Source organism: Notolepis coatsorum (genome assembly GCF_963971535.1).
Source record: "Notolepis coatsorum genome assembly, chromosome: 13".
Lineage (NCBI taxonomy): Eukaryota > Metazoa > Chordata > Actinopteri > Aulopiformes > Paralepididae > Notolepis > Notolepis coatsorum.
This window is the reverse complement of record NC_140177.1, coordinates 42,391,315-42,406,546: the sequence shown is the minus strand read 5'-3', so window position 1 is coordinate 42,406,546 and position 15,232 is coordinate 42,391,315. Positions and strand designations below refer to the sequence as shown.

At 42.5% G+C, this 15,232-nt stretch overlaps 1 protein-coding gene across 1 annotated transcript; it reads left to right on the top strand.

Moving 5' to 3' along the window:
• Positions 1–5,670: 5,670 nt before the first annotated feature.
• On the top strand, positions 5,671–14,822 carry eif4a2 (eukaryotic translation initiation factor 4A2). Its single transcript, XM_084327937.1, has 11 exons — positions 5,671–5,730; positions 6,604–6,661; positions 8,352–8,484; positions 8,798–8,937; positions 9,381–9,549; positions 9,656–9,765; positions 10,203–10,346; positions 13,484–13,621; positions 13,726–13,815; positions 14,066–14,145; positions 14,230–14,822. Exons 1-11 carry the CDS (start codon positions 5,702–5,704, stop codon positions 14,372–14,374), a joined length of 1,236 nt encoding a protein of 411 aa, XP_084184063.1. The 5' UTR covers positions 5,671–5,701; the 3' UTR covers positions 14,375–14,822.
• Positions 14,823–15,232: the final 410 nt, after the last annotated feature.

Genomic DNA, 15,232 nt, shown 5'->3' with positions numbered 1-15,232 from the left:
TTAATATACTCAACCGGCCGGTTGTAACAATCTAGATTTCAAATTGTACCTTGCTATATTCACCTTGTATAAATACTTTGCTTATTCACTTTTATATTACATTGCTTGTTAAACTTTTTATAATAAATACCTTCAAAAGTGTTTCATCTCTTATATCTTTAAGTATCTTTTACAACTTTCATGTTTGAGTCTAAAACGTGACAAATGTATATACTCTCTTCTCTAGACTCTTTTTGTATCACAAACAGTACTGTATTAGCAAATCTGGTATGTCATAAATGTATAGATGTAGCAGTACTGTCTATCATGTCGTGTATATGTTATGATGAATTGAAAATGGGGGACCCTGATGTAAACTAGACGAAAGTCTTTCTCTGGTCTGCATCCCCTTTGTAATGTATTGGATATTACATATAGAGTGTCAGCACCATCTACTGGCCACTATTATCATGCCCTGTATTACGTGCAGTCTAGACCCATTAAACCAGCTATGAAGCACGTATCTGTCTCCGGAGTATTCTTATAGATCATAAGAACCCTAATATGTTACACCCTTAACAATTGTATGTATTGAGCTGTACTGTACTGTACCCATTCTGCCAGTGGTGCAGTGGTGGTCCCACGCGGTACCACGCCGTCCCAGCACTTTTCTGAGCAGAAGTACACACACGGATGTGCAAGCGCGTGCACAAAAATGCATCCACAACTTTCACTCGACTCTTCGCGCCATGCGCCAAGTACCGGCGGTACTCACCTATCACTAGTATTTGCATAACAATAGCAATAGCAACAAAGAACGAGAAGAGCAAAACCAAAATACAAGCCCTGGTGCCAGCTTTGCCGTTATATCATTCTCAATGTTCAGAATGGACAGAGAAGAAAACCTTTTATCACCCATTGTTGATTGCAGCCAATTTCGGATCCTTCTCATGGCAGAGAAACTTCTCTCTGTGGTAGCAGATCCAATGGGTAGAGTGAGTGCCAACTGTAGCAACTTGTACAGATTTGGATAGCTGCCCTTTGTAACAGTCTTTTTAAGATGATCAAGTAAAACAACTGTGTCACAAGACGCCTTTACAAGATCCATCTCTGATCCAACCAGAATAGGGTTGATTTTCAGCGGCTGTGCATATTTTTCCAGGAGAGGTTCGATTCCTTTTTTGTCACATGTAAACACTGCTGCACATGCCTGTGCAAGTGGTATTGCCTCTCCTGTGAATCGCCTGTCCAGTTCGCTGATGAGAGTATCCAGTACAGGTAGAAATAGGTGTTGGTGACGAAATCCAGGTGTGTGTGTGTGTCTCTCTGCTGTGTCAGTGTCACCCTCTGACACTGTCACAGTCACTACTGCACTGTCACGTTCAGTTTCATGCATTTCCCTTTGGCCCAAAGTAGACGTAACCAAATAACTGTCGAGGGCAGTGGGAGGGGTTGGTACCTGCGTGTCTGTCTGACTGACTCACTTCCGTCGCAAGTCATTACGAAAATAATATAATGTGACATGATTACTACTATAAAATGAATGTATTGTAAAACAAAACATAATAGAATTCAGATTTGTTTCTCACAATTATTATAATTTTATTAAAATAAAAATAATCTTGATTTTCTTTTCTTTTTTTTTAAAGCAATTTCACCCCCGGCCACCAGGGGGTGCAATGCACCCCCTGCACCCCCATAAACTCCGCCCATGCCACTATGTGACAAATGGTCCCGACTGCATGGAAGGATGAGACATTGGAGGTGGGTGGGGGGTGGGGGGGGGGGGGAGGGTTGGGTACAACTATACAAACAAAACTGTACATTGGAATATTGACAAGACCATACTTGGTCATTTACTGTACATTGGAGGGGGTTGTGTTAGGACATTTACATGGGCCAGTTTCGAATTGCAGTCTCCCGTAGGTGTTCTTTGAGAGTGTTTTTGAAAGTGGGTAGTGATTCACATTCCTTTACAGCTTTGGGTAGGGCGTTCCACATTGATGTGGCATAATTGCGAAACGTGTTTAGTCCCTTGTTTGAGCCGAATCTGGGTTTAACATGATTTGTGGAGCTCCCTCTGGTGTTGTGATCGTGGTATTCACTGACCTTTGGGAAGTATTTTGACATGTACATGGGTACCTTGGTCGTGTAGTCGTGTATCTTGTAGACCAGGCCCATTGCAAGTTGCTGTACTCTGTCGTCTACTCTAAGCCATCCTAGGTTGTCAAAGTGGGCAGGGGTGAGGTGGGTTCTAGGAGTAAGGTCAAGCAGTAGTCTGACCAGTTTGTTTTGAGATGTTTGTAATTTTGTTTTTAGCGCCTTTGAGGTGCTTTGGTACCATGAGGTGCAAGCATAGTCGTAGTACCCTTGAATGAGTGCTCCTGCCAGAGTCTTCAGGGTATTCTTGTTTACCAGTGAGGAGATCCGGTACAAGAATCGAGTTCGTTGGTTGACTTTTTTTATTACATTGGATGCCATTTTGTCACAGGAAAGATTTGCCTCTAGGATGGAACCCAGGTAGGTAATATCTTCTTTCCTTGTGACAATATTGTCACCCACTGTAACTGAGAAGCCGTCGGTCTTGCTGAGTTTGTTATTTGAACCGAAGAGAATGGACTCTGTTTTGCCCATGTGTAATGATAGTTTGTTATCAGCGAGCCATATGCAGATGTTGCCTAGTTCTGAGCTGAGGGTTTTTTCAACCTGTAACTTGTTCTTGTCAGAGACCAGCAGGGCTGAGTCGTCCGCAAACAGAAACAAGTTGCAGTCACAAGCCGACGACATGTCATTTGCATAAATTAGGAACAGTAGCGGACCTAGTATGCTTCCTTGTGGAACACCACAGCCATAGGCGGCGCGTATATTAAGGCTAGGGGGGGCTATGCCTACCCAGAATATTATGCTCGGAATCTTGAAATGTATATAATATATATGCGCAGGCTGCTGGCTAGTGTGTGTCTTGTGCTGCAGCCGGCTCGCTGGCCGAGGTGTCAACGACGAAGGTGTCAATCGGTGGCAGCGTTTAACATTCCAGGTATACAGGCAGTAACCAATCACGCATAGGCTCAGGTTAAATAATGTGGCCAATCACATCATTCACATGATCATCCTGATCCCGCAGGCAGAGTAAAGCAAACATCTGTGTTCTGAATTTCAGCCCGCCGATCGCTTTGTAGAGAAGCGAGGAGAGGCATAACTAGCGATCACCTGAGGCTGTATGTTGTTTTATCTTGGTAAACAAGGGCTTGCTCTAATAAGAGGACATGATGAGAGTCCGAGTTCATCAAACCGTGGAAACTTTTTAGAGCTACTGTATGTACATTGTTTTCAAAGCATGATGAGATCTAAATTACGAAAAACTTTCACTTCATTGCAACTTGTGATTCAATTCTCACCAAGACGAAACGTCGCATTTATCTGCATTAAGGTAAGACAATGGTTCATATATTATTGGATGCCTTCATTTGAACACTTAATTTGCACTATATATAAATGAGTGGGGCTCGCTGTAGTATAGCCTAGTAGTGTGTGTGTATATGAAATCAGAACCTGGACAGTTTGCGTGCAACCAAAAATAAAAAGTCAAATTTTTCTCCCGCTGCGCGCGAGGGGCGTTCCCAATACAGCCTACCTAGACCTGAAGCCCATCCGCCGCCTATGACCACAGCTTACTGTGAGGGGGGGGGGGGGGATAGGGTACCGTTTACCTCCACCATCTGCTCTCTCCCCTCCAGGTAGGATTGCATCCAGCTCACTGATAGACTATCAAAACCAATTGCTTTTAGCTTGTCAATCAGAATGGTGTGATTGACAGTGTCGAAGGCCTTTTGTAGGTCCAGCATGACCATGCCGCAGTATTTGCCCGCGTCCACCTCTTGTTTGATGTGGTCGTTTAAATAGAGAAGGCATGGTCAACATGGTCAACACACATAGACACAGTAGTAAAGAAAGTGAAGCAGCGCCTCTACCACCTGAGACAGTTAAGGAAGTTCAGAGTATCGGGGAAGATACTCCAGTCCTTCTACTCAGGAGCTGTAGAGAGCATCTTGACTGGAAACATCACTGCCTGGTATGGGAACAGCACGGCACAGGACAAGAAGGCCCTACAGAGAGTGGTGCGCTCAGCCGCGCGTACCACGGGTATTGCGCTACCTCCCCTGCAGGCTCTATACAACAAGAGGTGCAAATCCAGAGCCTGCAGGATAATGAAAGACCCCCACCACCCCAATAACAGCCTGTTCCAGCTGCTGAGGTCAGGCAGACGCCTGCGAACCCCAGCTACTAGGACGGAGAGGCTTAGGCTAAGCTTCTTCCCCCAGGCCATCAGAGCCTTGAACAATGAACATTGAGAGACACAGAAACTGAACTATCCACACACAAGCACACACAAGCACATACACGACACGCACGCTGAGCACGCTCACACACTAGCAGCCACTTTAACACTCATGCCGCACACACGCACACTTATGGCCAGAGGAAAGGCCACTTTAAAGTAGTATAACATCAGGAACAGTGTATTGCACTACTAAAGCTACCTAGCATGTCCTATATGCTCTGTAAATACTAATGTACAGATACCGAGATGGCACACCATGTACCTGTTTATTGCACTGTTTTATTGGATTCTATTAATATGTTGTACCACTGTATTTCTATTGGATTCTATTATATGTTGTACCACTGTATTGCACATCGTCGCGGGCAAGACCAGCCGCATTTCATTGTATACCTGTATGCCGTGACAATTAAAACTCTTGACTTGACTTGACTTGACTTGGCATGTGTCAGTGGAGTGGGATGTTCTGAAGCCAGATTGGAATTCGTAGATTAGATTTTTTTCCGCAAGGTATTTTTCAACCTGTTCGTATAAAAATGTTTCCATGACTTTCGAGATGGAGGTAAGGATAGAAACAGGGCATAATAATCATCTGTTCTGTGCGCATGCGAGGTAACATGTATGCGCATGCGTCATTTAAACATAGTACAGGCACCCACCCACCCACCCCCTCCTAATGTACAGTCCCCTCCCCATCATATGTATATACTCTGTCAGGATCTAGGGGTAACAGTACTGTATATTTGAATACCGCTTATGTCACAAATGTATCAGTACTAAATACCTATATGTCCCTATGCCATAAATGTCATGTATGTTGTGTATGTCATAAATGTCTATATGAAATGAAAATGGGGGACCCTGATGGAAACAAGACAAACGTCTTTCTCAGGTCTGCATCCCCTTAACAATTGTATGTATTGAGCCGTACTGTATTGTACCCATTCTGCAATCTGTTAAATAAAGTTTTCATTCATTCATTCACTTCTGATATTACGACTGCACCCCTGCATTCTGCAATCTGTTAATAAAGTTTTCAATCAATCAATCAAACCCAATCTCGCCTTCGCGCAGTTCTAGTTTTGACCTGTCAGAGCCTCTGTAGCAGTCTAAGCACCCACAGTTCATACTGCAATATCCTTCCGCTAAGAAATGTAGTCTGAATTAATCTCTTACCGTTGATTATCGAAATGTACCTCTGTATACCATATATTGGAAATAATACAAACTATGTGGAATTTTTTTCGTTAGTACTTTGATCATACGATCTTCGAGTTGGCTTGAGTTTTAAATCCATGTGCGAAAATAGTCCGGCTACATAAAAGCAGTGGGCGTTGTCTTGTGCGATCTTTCCAGTCACGCCGCAGTCGGGTACGGACCATGTCTAGTGATTCTGCTGATTACAACAGGTACACATTGTACATATTCATACGGGTGAGGGGATTATTACCGTCACCCGAATGACTGTGAAGACGTCCATTGTGCATGTATTTGACATCTGTTCTGCATCTGCATGAATTTGCGCCGTTGGTTGGTTATCTAGCTATAGGCCCCGACCAGTGCCTTGACGTCAGCAATGCGTCGCTAGCTATAGTCATGTTAGCCTAGCTGACTTGGCTTTACATATCCACCATTTAAAATGTAAAGCCACGTAACGCACGTCAACCTTCATGTATTGTCAAGGCTTCGTTCCAAGTCAAATGACTTTCTATTGATTGTAACCAGTGTTTCTCTGAACGTTAACATAGGTAAATGTTATGCCCAGAACGCGGTACGGCCTGGCAGCACGATGCTTTTTGAGTGAAATGATGCTTCATCTTTCGGGACTGACTCAGAAATGGAGACACCCTTTACTTTACTGATCACTCAAAACGGTCATATTAGACTGTATTTATAAATTGTAATGTTATGTTTAGCCTGCTTGTATTCGTCAGAAGCGTTCATGACTAATACTGCACTATCCCCTTTAGTGACTGTGATCCAAGACGGCCCCTGGCTTGCATCGCAGTCAGGAAAGCGGCTAATACGGCACCGGCCCGATTGTCCGACATATTGGCTAAATGAAGCAGATATCTATGTTTGGCTACCGTGAAGATATAATTCGTATTGCTTATGATTTTAAACTTGACTAATGAGCGTCCTGGTCTTTTAGAACCACTTCCGTTACATAACCAGGTTTCATTCTTGCACACAAGTTATTCAGCTCCCCTTGTGCAAAACAACTTATTTGTGGGAATCGTGATTTCATGATGTGTATCCCTCATGACTATTCTCTTTTGCAGTTCAAGAGATCGAGACCATGGGGGGCCCGAGGGAATGGAGCCCGATGGTGTCATCGAGGTGAATCCACACTGAATTTTAAAACCGCTTAACCTGCAATGAGTCAACCTGGCCATTTTTTGTTTGAGGACTGCATAATTTTCTTTGCAAAACAACATACTTTATACTTATAGCGCATGCATGAGCCTGGTCTCGTTTGAAAGATGACATTCTCGACGGTATTAACACAACAATGTATGAATGAAAAAATATAACGTTCCCACATCCGGAACGATAGATACCCGATTTTGAATGGGCCATAGTAATGCAGATATAGCTATAATATAAAAAAAAATGCCTCAACGACGCATCGTAATGTCCGAAAATAAATAATAACACTACACCAACACTGCAAATGACAGTGGATAAATAAATAAGAACTAAAGCTAAGCGCGTGGGTATATCTATAGTGGAATAGACTCCTGGCCACCTGTTCAGCGTGCGCGCGCACACACACACACACACACACACACACACACACACACAGTCACCAGTAACGTTAGTCTTCTGCCTCCCGGCTATGAACGGACTCGGAGTAATGCCTTGCTGCTATGGGTAATAATAATATGCTGATGTTATTGTCCGTGTAACACTAACTATATAACGTTAATGCCACAAAACGAATGCCTTGTTAATCATAAATAGTAACTTTGATGCAGTAGCTTGTGTGTGTGTGGGGGGGACGGCGGGCGTTGTGCAGGTAGGTCGCGAGTGAATTTTTTTTTTTGCCTTTTGACGCTACACAAATGGATGGTTAGTTATCGGCGACTGCTATCGGCACATTTGAGCTTATCGGCCGATAGCAGTCAACAAGGCACTTATCGGCCGATACCGATACCCGACCGATATATCGGTGCACCCCTAGTTAGTAGTCCAGAGTAGGGCTGGGTGATATAACGATAACTAAGGAGACCCGTGCTGCACCTCTGGGTAGAGAGGTAGGACTCCAGTAGTAAACAAGGCTGGCTAGGATCATTAGCTTGCACGCCGCTATTTTATAGTTTACGTGCCGAGTGGGTGTGGTGTGAATTCTGAGGCCACGGTTCGAGTAGTGTGGGGTATGCGGTGGACGTCGTTGCATGTATTGGGGCTGAACGGAGTATTTTAGGGTGATAGTTAGTACATTGTCATAAGAGACAAACTGCTAACGTGCGCGGACTGATGACGACATCAACTCGAGACATTCGCAGCAGCAAAACGAGTCTATTAATAGCCCGTCAATCGGCGCCGGGCATAAGAAGTTAATTAAACTTGACAGAAATTATATCTACGATAATTATCGATATAGAGTTATATGAAAATAATTTTATCGCAATAACGTTTTTGGCCATATCGCCCAGTACTAGTCCAGAGGTAGTATTTCCCAAATCCATATGGACCTGAAGCCTATGTAGTACATGTCCAAATTTCATAAAAATCCATTCAGAAATGAGTGCTTAGGAGTGATTTTGGTAAGCTGTACAAAAGAAGTTCATCTTTCGGGACTGACTCAGAAATGGAGACACCCTTTATGTATTGTATTACAAAATATGCACACTGAGCCACTAGGGGTCGCAAGTGCCGGTGGGCAAATCGTCCTAAAAAGGGCCCACATGTGGGTCGTTGCAGGTTAAGAGGTAATGCATTGATCCAAATGGATCACATCGTCCTGCACTGATGTAAACTACAGAGGTCACTTGTGTTTTTAATTAAACCTTATTTACCTCTTCAGAGCAACTGGAACGAGATTACAGACAACTTTGATGATATGAACCTGAAGGAGACACTACTTCGGGGAATATATGCATATGGTTTTGAAAAGCCATCTGCCATTCAACAGCGGGCAATCATTCCTTGCATCAAAGGTATGGTATCATAATGTTGCCAGTGCATTGGCATGCAGCCTGCTTTTTGAGTGAAATGATGCTTTCATCTTTCGGGACTGACTCAGAAATGGAGACACCCTTTATGTTACTGATCACTCAAACAACTGGTGACTCAAAACGGTCACATGATGGAATGTGTATTTATTCATTCTAATGTAGTCATATTTAGCCTGCTTGTATTCATCGGAAGCTTTAATTATGATGTCAATTACTAAATAATTAACCTCTGTACAGTTTCCACCGAGCGGTATTATAAATCCTAAATGCCTAACCAAACCCCCTCTTCTGCCAGGCTATGATGTCATTGCCCAAGCCCAGTCAGGCACTGGTAAGACGGCCACGTTTGCCATCTCTATCTTGCAGCAGCTGGACATAGAGCAGAAGGAGACCCAGGCTCTGGTACTCGCCCCTACCAGGGAGCTGGCTCAGCAGGTATGCTGTACCTGAGGTCAGGATTAACTTAAGTGTCTCAGACCAAGGCGGCATATTGGGACAGTGGCTCAAATACTAAGGTACTATTCTCAAACATTTAATCTACCTGTAATAAAATGCAAATAAAGTGATCAACCCTCGTAAGATTGGTGTAGTCCCTGTCCATGACTGCATTGGTCTGAAAGGTGACCTGGCTTCACTTTGCTTCATCGGATGTATGATCCAGGTCTTGACCATGGGGGGGGGAAGAAAGACTTTGAGTGATATGATGTTTCATCTTTCGGGACTGATTTCAGAAATGAGGACAATACAATTTACTGATCACTCAAAGCATTATCAACCCCCACACCCTTGGGTGTATTTCTATATGAAATATATATATACACTAATGTCTGTCTTTCAAAACGGCTCATGGACCCTTTGTTAAATTTCCCTCCCATTAGATCCAGAAGGTAATCATGGCTCTCGGTGACTACATGGGTGCAGCCTGCCATGCGTGTATCGGAGGGACCAACGTCCGCAGTGAGATGCAGAAGCTCCAGGCCGAAGCCCCTCACATGGTGGTGGGAACCCCAGGCCGTGTGTTTGACATGCTCAACAGGAGGTACCTGTGTAAGTATCCCCAACACGAGCCTCTACACCGTCTCGCGTCCTTGTTTTATTAAGGAGATGGACTGAATGTTTAGATGCATGCATAATGCTATGTATTATTTCCTAGCGCCAAAATTGATCAAGATGTTTGTTCTGGACGAAGCAGACGAGATGCTGAGTCGAGGGTTTAAAGATCAAATCTATGAGATCTTCCAGAAGTTGAGCACAAACACTCAAGTGAGTTATGTAATTGTTCTTTGGGGAAATGAGATGTGATTCATCACTTTACATTTGTTTTATTATTGTATTTATTGTAAAGCTCTTTGGATAAAAGCACTATATAAATGCCTTATTTTTTATTAAGATGCCTATTAAAAACGAATCTTGTCTATTACACGCTGCTTCTGCATTAAAGAACTCTGCTAAAATTGTGTGACCCGGGTTTTCCTAGTTCATGCAATAATGCTAGCCAAGTATCAACGCGGAAGTAGAGTATTGGCGCACCGGGCCGCAAATGAGACTTTGTCGAACCTCTTTCTTAATGTTCGTTGACCTCCGTCTCGAGGCCCTGTGCCACAGTTGCATCTTTACTGTTGCGCTGTGCCAGTTCTTCTGGAGCGCCCTGCGATTTACATCCGATTACCACTCCACTAAATGTCATTGTCGTCTTTCAGGTGGTCCTGCTCTCTGCCACCATGCCTGCAGATGTGTTGGAGGTGACTAAAAAGTTCATGCGAGAACCCATTCGTATCCTGGTGAAGAAGGAAGAGCTGACCCTGGAGGGCATCAAGCAGTTCTACATCAATGTTGAGAGAGAGGTGTGTGTGTAGGGCTACTCGTGTACATGAGTTTGGTGCAGCAGCTTATAAATTTGGAACGGTTATGGGCGAAGGGTCTAAATGTGCCCTAGTTTTCTCGTCCCCTTCTTTTAAGCACCCTGCTAAATCTGTAAGAGCGTGACTCCACGGTTGGGCTCTTGCGGCCATGTCAGTATGGGTACACCAAAGAAGGAAACTAAAGGCATAGTGTCTATAATGAGGCCAGGAGGGACCTCTTTCTTAATGTCCAGTGTCCTTCGTCTCAAGACTCTGTGCTACACATTCTCACTTGCCACTTATTGGACTGTGAAATTACATGCAACTCGGATTTCAGGGAAGTACAGAGAATCTCTTTCCAGGGGAAGAATAGAATGTGAAAAAGATGCTATGGTGACTTAAGTTCTGCAAAAATTTGTTGTCAAAATCATGCCCCCAAGAAGAGTTAAACATGTTTTGAGTGGAGGGGATCTTTAGGGGCCCACAGTAAATTCAGTTGGTGCATGAAGGCACTCATGCATACTTCACATAAATCCACAATTATCCAGACCTTTAGGGAATGGCCCCCAATTCATAGCGTTCTGACATTTAAAAAGGCGATACCAAAGGCTGGCCACAATTTAGCCATACTGAAGCTAACAAGCCATGACTGTCACAGAAATAAAGGCAATTTAAAATAAAAATAGGTTACTGTACTGAATATGAAGCCAAGCAAAAGTACTTTTACTAAACTATTTCATCATTCACTAGTTACCTTGGCTAACGTTTGGTTGCTGAAAGATGCACGTTTGCTTAAATAATGGCTTACTAAACAGTTTCTGACACAGGGTGTCCGCGGGACCTTAAAAAGTCTTAAATTCAACTATCAACTATTAAGGCCTTAATTTGTCTTAAAATGTCTTAAATCCGACTTTCGGAGGTCTTAAAAACATGCCATGTCATCTTATGTTTCATTGTGAAATCTGGGGGGAAACTATTATTAACGGGAGATAAAGTCAGGCTTTTTTTTTTTCTTTCACGCAAACGGTACGCAGTGGGGCGGAACCAATTTATGGTCCTTAATGTGTGTCGCCGTCGGGAGCTATTTCAGAACACCGGAGCATAGGTAACACGTTATTCAAGCCGTAGCGATAACGCTGACGTTTAGTTTAGTTTAATTGATTTGTATTTATTTGCACTCGTTAATTTAACATGGGAAAGTGCAAATTTAATGAGAACTGGCTCGAAACCCCTCTGTTTGCACCGGTGAAAGTACGAGGCCCGCTGCAAACTCTGCAAAAAGGATTTTAAACTGGGAACGATGGGAATAAAAGCAGTCGAGTCACACATGCACAGCGCTAAGCATGTTACATCTGCAAAAACCCGCCTGCAGACAACTTCAATATCAAATTTCTTTTCGACGCCGTCCACATCAACTGCTCGGGGACAGGTAGGTCTACGTCTACCACCAATTACATCTGCACCTGTCCGGGTAACGTTCGGCTCCACGCCAACCCTTGAAGCTGAGATACTGTGGGTTCTAAATACGGTCGCAAAGCATCAGTCCTACAATGGAAATGAGGGACTAGGAGAGGTGTTTCAAGCGATGTTCCCTGACTCTGTTGGATCTATGCGTAACAGTACTGTATATTTGCATATCATGTATGTCACAAATGTAACGGTAATATATACCTGTATGTCATGTATATCCCTATGCCATAAATGTCATGTATGTTGTGTATGTCATAAATGTCACTATGAATTGAAAATGGGGGACCCTGATGTAAACAAGACAAACGTCTTTCTCTGGTCTGCATCCCCTTATTATTGTGTGTATTGAGCTGTACTGTATTGTACCCATTCTGAAATCTGTTAAATAAAGTATTCATTCAACCAAACCACAAAAACAAAACAACTGGATGAATGAAAACTTTATTTAACAGATTGCAGAATGTGTACACAATACAGTACAGCTCAATACACACAATAATAAGGGGATCCAGACCAGAGAAAGACGTTTGTCTTGTTTACATCAGGGTCCCCCATTTTCAATTCATATTGACATACACAACATAGAATAGATAGAATAGAAATACTTTTATTATCCCGTGGGAAATTTGACACTGCAAATCGCTCAACATTTAAACATTTAGACAGGACGGGTCACGAATTAGAATAATAACACAAATCAATCAAGTTGCCTAGGATAAGAGTAGAGTAAAATAGAATAAAAATGAAATAAAATATACAGAAATAAATACAGTAAAAACATACATGACATCATGACATACAGGTATATACTGTAGTACTGTTACATTTGTGACATACGATATGCAAATCCAGAGATCATAACAGAAAATATTATATATATATGATGGGGATGAGACTGTACATTAGGAGGAGGGGGGGGGGGGGGGGGGGGTTGGACATTTACGGTGGCCAGTTTCGAATTGCAGCCTCCCGTAGGTGCTCTTTAAGAGCGGTTTTGAATGTGGGCAGGGGTAAAGTGGGTTTTAGGAGTGAGGTTAAGCAGTAGTCTGACCAGTTTGTTTTGTGATGTTTGTAATCTTGTTTTTAGTGCCTTTGAGGTGCTTTGGTACCATGAGGTGCAGGCATAGTCGTAGTACCCTTGAATGAGTGTACTGATAGTACCCATGATTTTTGCCATTTTGTTATCGTGAAATTGGTATTAAATTTAATTCTGAGTGGCATTAAAAAGTCTTAAAAAGCCTTAAATCTGACTGGGCTAAACCTGCAGATACCCTGTGACAATAGTTGGTAAAGATAAATTACTTGGATTTGGTCTTTCTGACCATATAAAGAATCTTGATTTGTTGGCTATATATTCAGCTGGCCAACTAATACCAGGAATACCTAATTAATTGAAATGACACACGGACATAAGTTACTTGATACATTTAGAACGCTTTCGACTTTGTGGGCAACGTCACTGTTGAACTCTTATCACTCGTAACTAGGCTTGATTGTATCGGATGCAACTATATTGAATAGTTACATGGATAGTGATCATATTGCAGACCGCATGTTGATATGCAAATTGTCTGAAGTGGAAACTCACCCCAAGGATTTATTGGATTCCTTTTGTTGCAACATATCGGCACATGTCTAGACATCTAATCATGACATTTAATGCGTTTCAGGAATGGAAGCTGGACACGCTGTGTGACCTGTATGAGACTCTGACAATCACTCAGGCCGTCATCTTCCTCAACACCAGGAGAAAAGTCGACTGGCTGACGGAGAAAATGCACGGGAGGGACTTCACCGTCTCTGCTCTGGTGAGATTTCATCTCGTTTGGCTCCAGAGGCCAGATGGTGCTACACTGGGGTAATTCTGTACATGAGGCGCCATATTGATCTGCATTGTCTTTTTTATTTTTAGCATGGCGACATGGAACAGAAGGAGCGAGACGTCATCATGAGGGAGTTCAGGTCTGGCTCCAGTCGAGTGTTGATCACTACTGATCTTCTGGTTAGTATGGAAACCATGGAGGGTTTTAGGTGCAACAAATAAAAAAGGCCTTGCGGAATGGTTCAACTCTGCAACAGTCCTGTAATGGCAGAGCAGTCAAACCTTATGGGAGATTGGGGTCTGTGCTCCACAATAGTTTCCTTTCATATAGGAATCTGTTACTTAAAACGCAGACTACATTTAGAAATGTGTGTATTTCATCCAGATGTCATGTTTGGTGTTTATAAATTGTATGTCTTTTTATATCCAGGCTCGTGGGATTGACGTGCAGCAGGTTTCCCTAGTCATAAACTATGACCTTCCTACAAACAGAGAGAATTATATTCATAGGTAAGTTGAGTTATTAATATGCATTGTTGTAGTGTGTTAAAATGTAATTTGTCCACATTCTTAATTGTTCTTGGATCTCTCCAGAATCGGTCGGGGCGGGCGATTCGGCAGAAAAGGAGTTGCCATAAACTTCGTCACTGAAGAGGACAAGAGGATTCTTCGAGACATAGAGACGTTTTACAATACAACTGTGGAGGAGATGCCTATGAATGTGGCTGACCTGATTTGAGCCCTGACCTTTTTTCTTACCGCAGTGACGGTGGTCGTCCACTTGCATTGTGCTTTATATTATTGGAGAAGGAAGGGGAAAACTCTTCATAAATGCTAAACTTCGGCCCCTGAATTTGGATATGTTTTTGTGAGGCCAGGTCCCTCTGTTGTAGATTCTAACCTTGAAAGTTGCTGTTTTGGAGCTACAAAGCCATGGGGTCTGTAAACATTAAGATCCTCATCACGTATTTCTTTCAATGTTCACTTAAGATGAGTGTATTGGATGTTCTTCACCGTTTAGTGATTTACTTGTGGACTAAACGGTATAGGTGCTGTATAAAGTCTGCAAATTATGTTGTGCTAACGTGTGCGATTTTGTTATAGTTTGTCTGCTAAATGGAGGTACTGTTATCTTTTGTAGGTTTTTGTATTGTATTAATATCTTAATAAAAACAATTTGCTGTAATTAAAAACCGGTCACTCTTTTGTAAGGGAGAATTACTGCACTTGAATGAGAGAGTGGTTATAGGCACCCATCCTGTCTGCTAACATTTCAGTGACTACAGATGGCCTGTTGTGACCGCAGCCATTATAGATGAGTCCAATCTGGTGTTTTGGAAGCGGGTGGCATGCTGGGACAAACCTCATGGGAAGAGATTCTTCACTATTTTATTTATAGGACTAAGTTTTAAGTAATTGTGCCCTTGGTCTCGTTAGTTTATTTTGTGTTTCACTCTTTCAAACCTTAGTCCTCAATTCTTTATTAAAAGCACTTATTTTTTATTTTTATTTTTTAGGTTGGCTGTTCGCATAAAAATAAATCCAGTGTGTACTGGTCATGCTTGAATTAATGATAACAAAGATGGATGTAAACATG

Bases quoted from the DNA above. Each gene is read 5' to 3' on its own strand.
- eif4a2 (XM_084327937.1), top strand. From the start codon at position 5,702: ATGTCTAGTGATTCTGCTGATTACAACAG. The intron at 6,662-8,351 runs GTGAATCCACAC...TTACCTCTTCAG, and splicing joins AGCCCGATGGTGTCATCGAG to AGCAACTGGAACGAGATTAC. The intron at 9,766-10,202 runs GTGAGTTATGTA...GTCGTCTTTCAG, and splicing joins AGTTGAGCACAAACACTCAA to GTGGTCCTGCTCTCTGCCAC.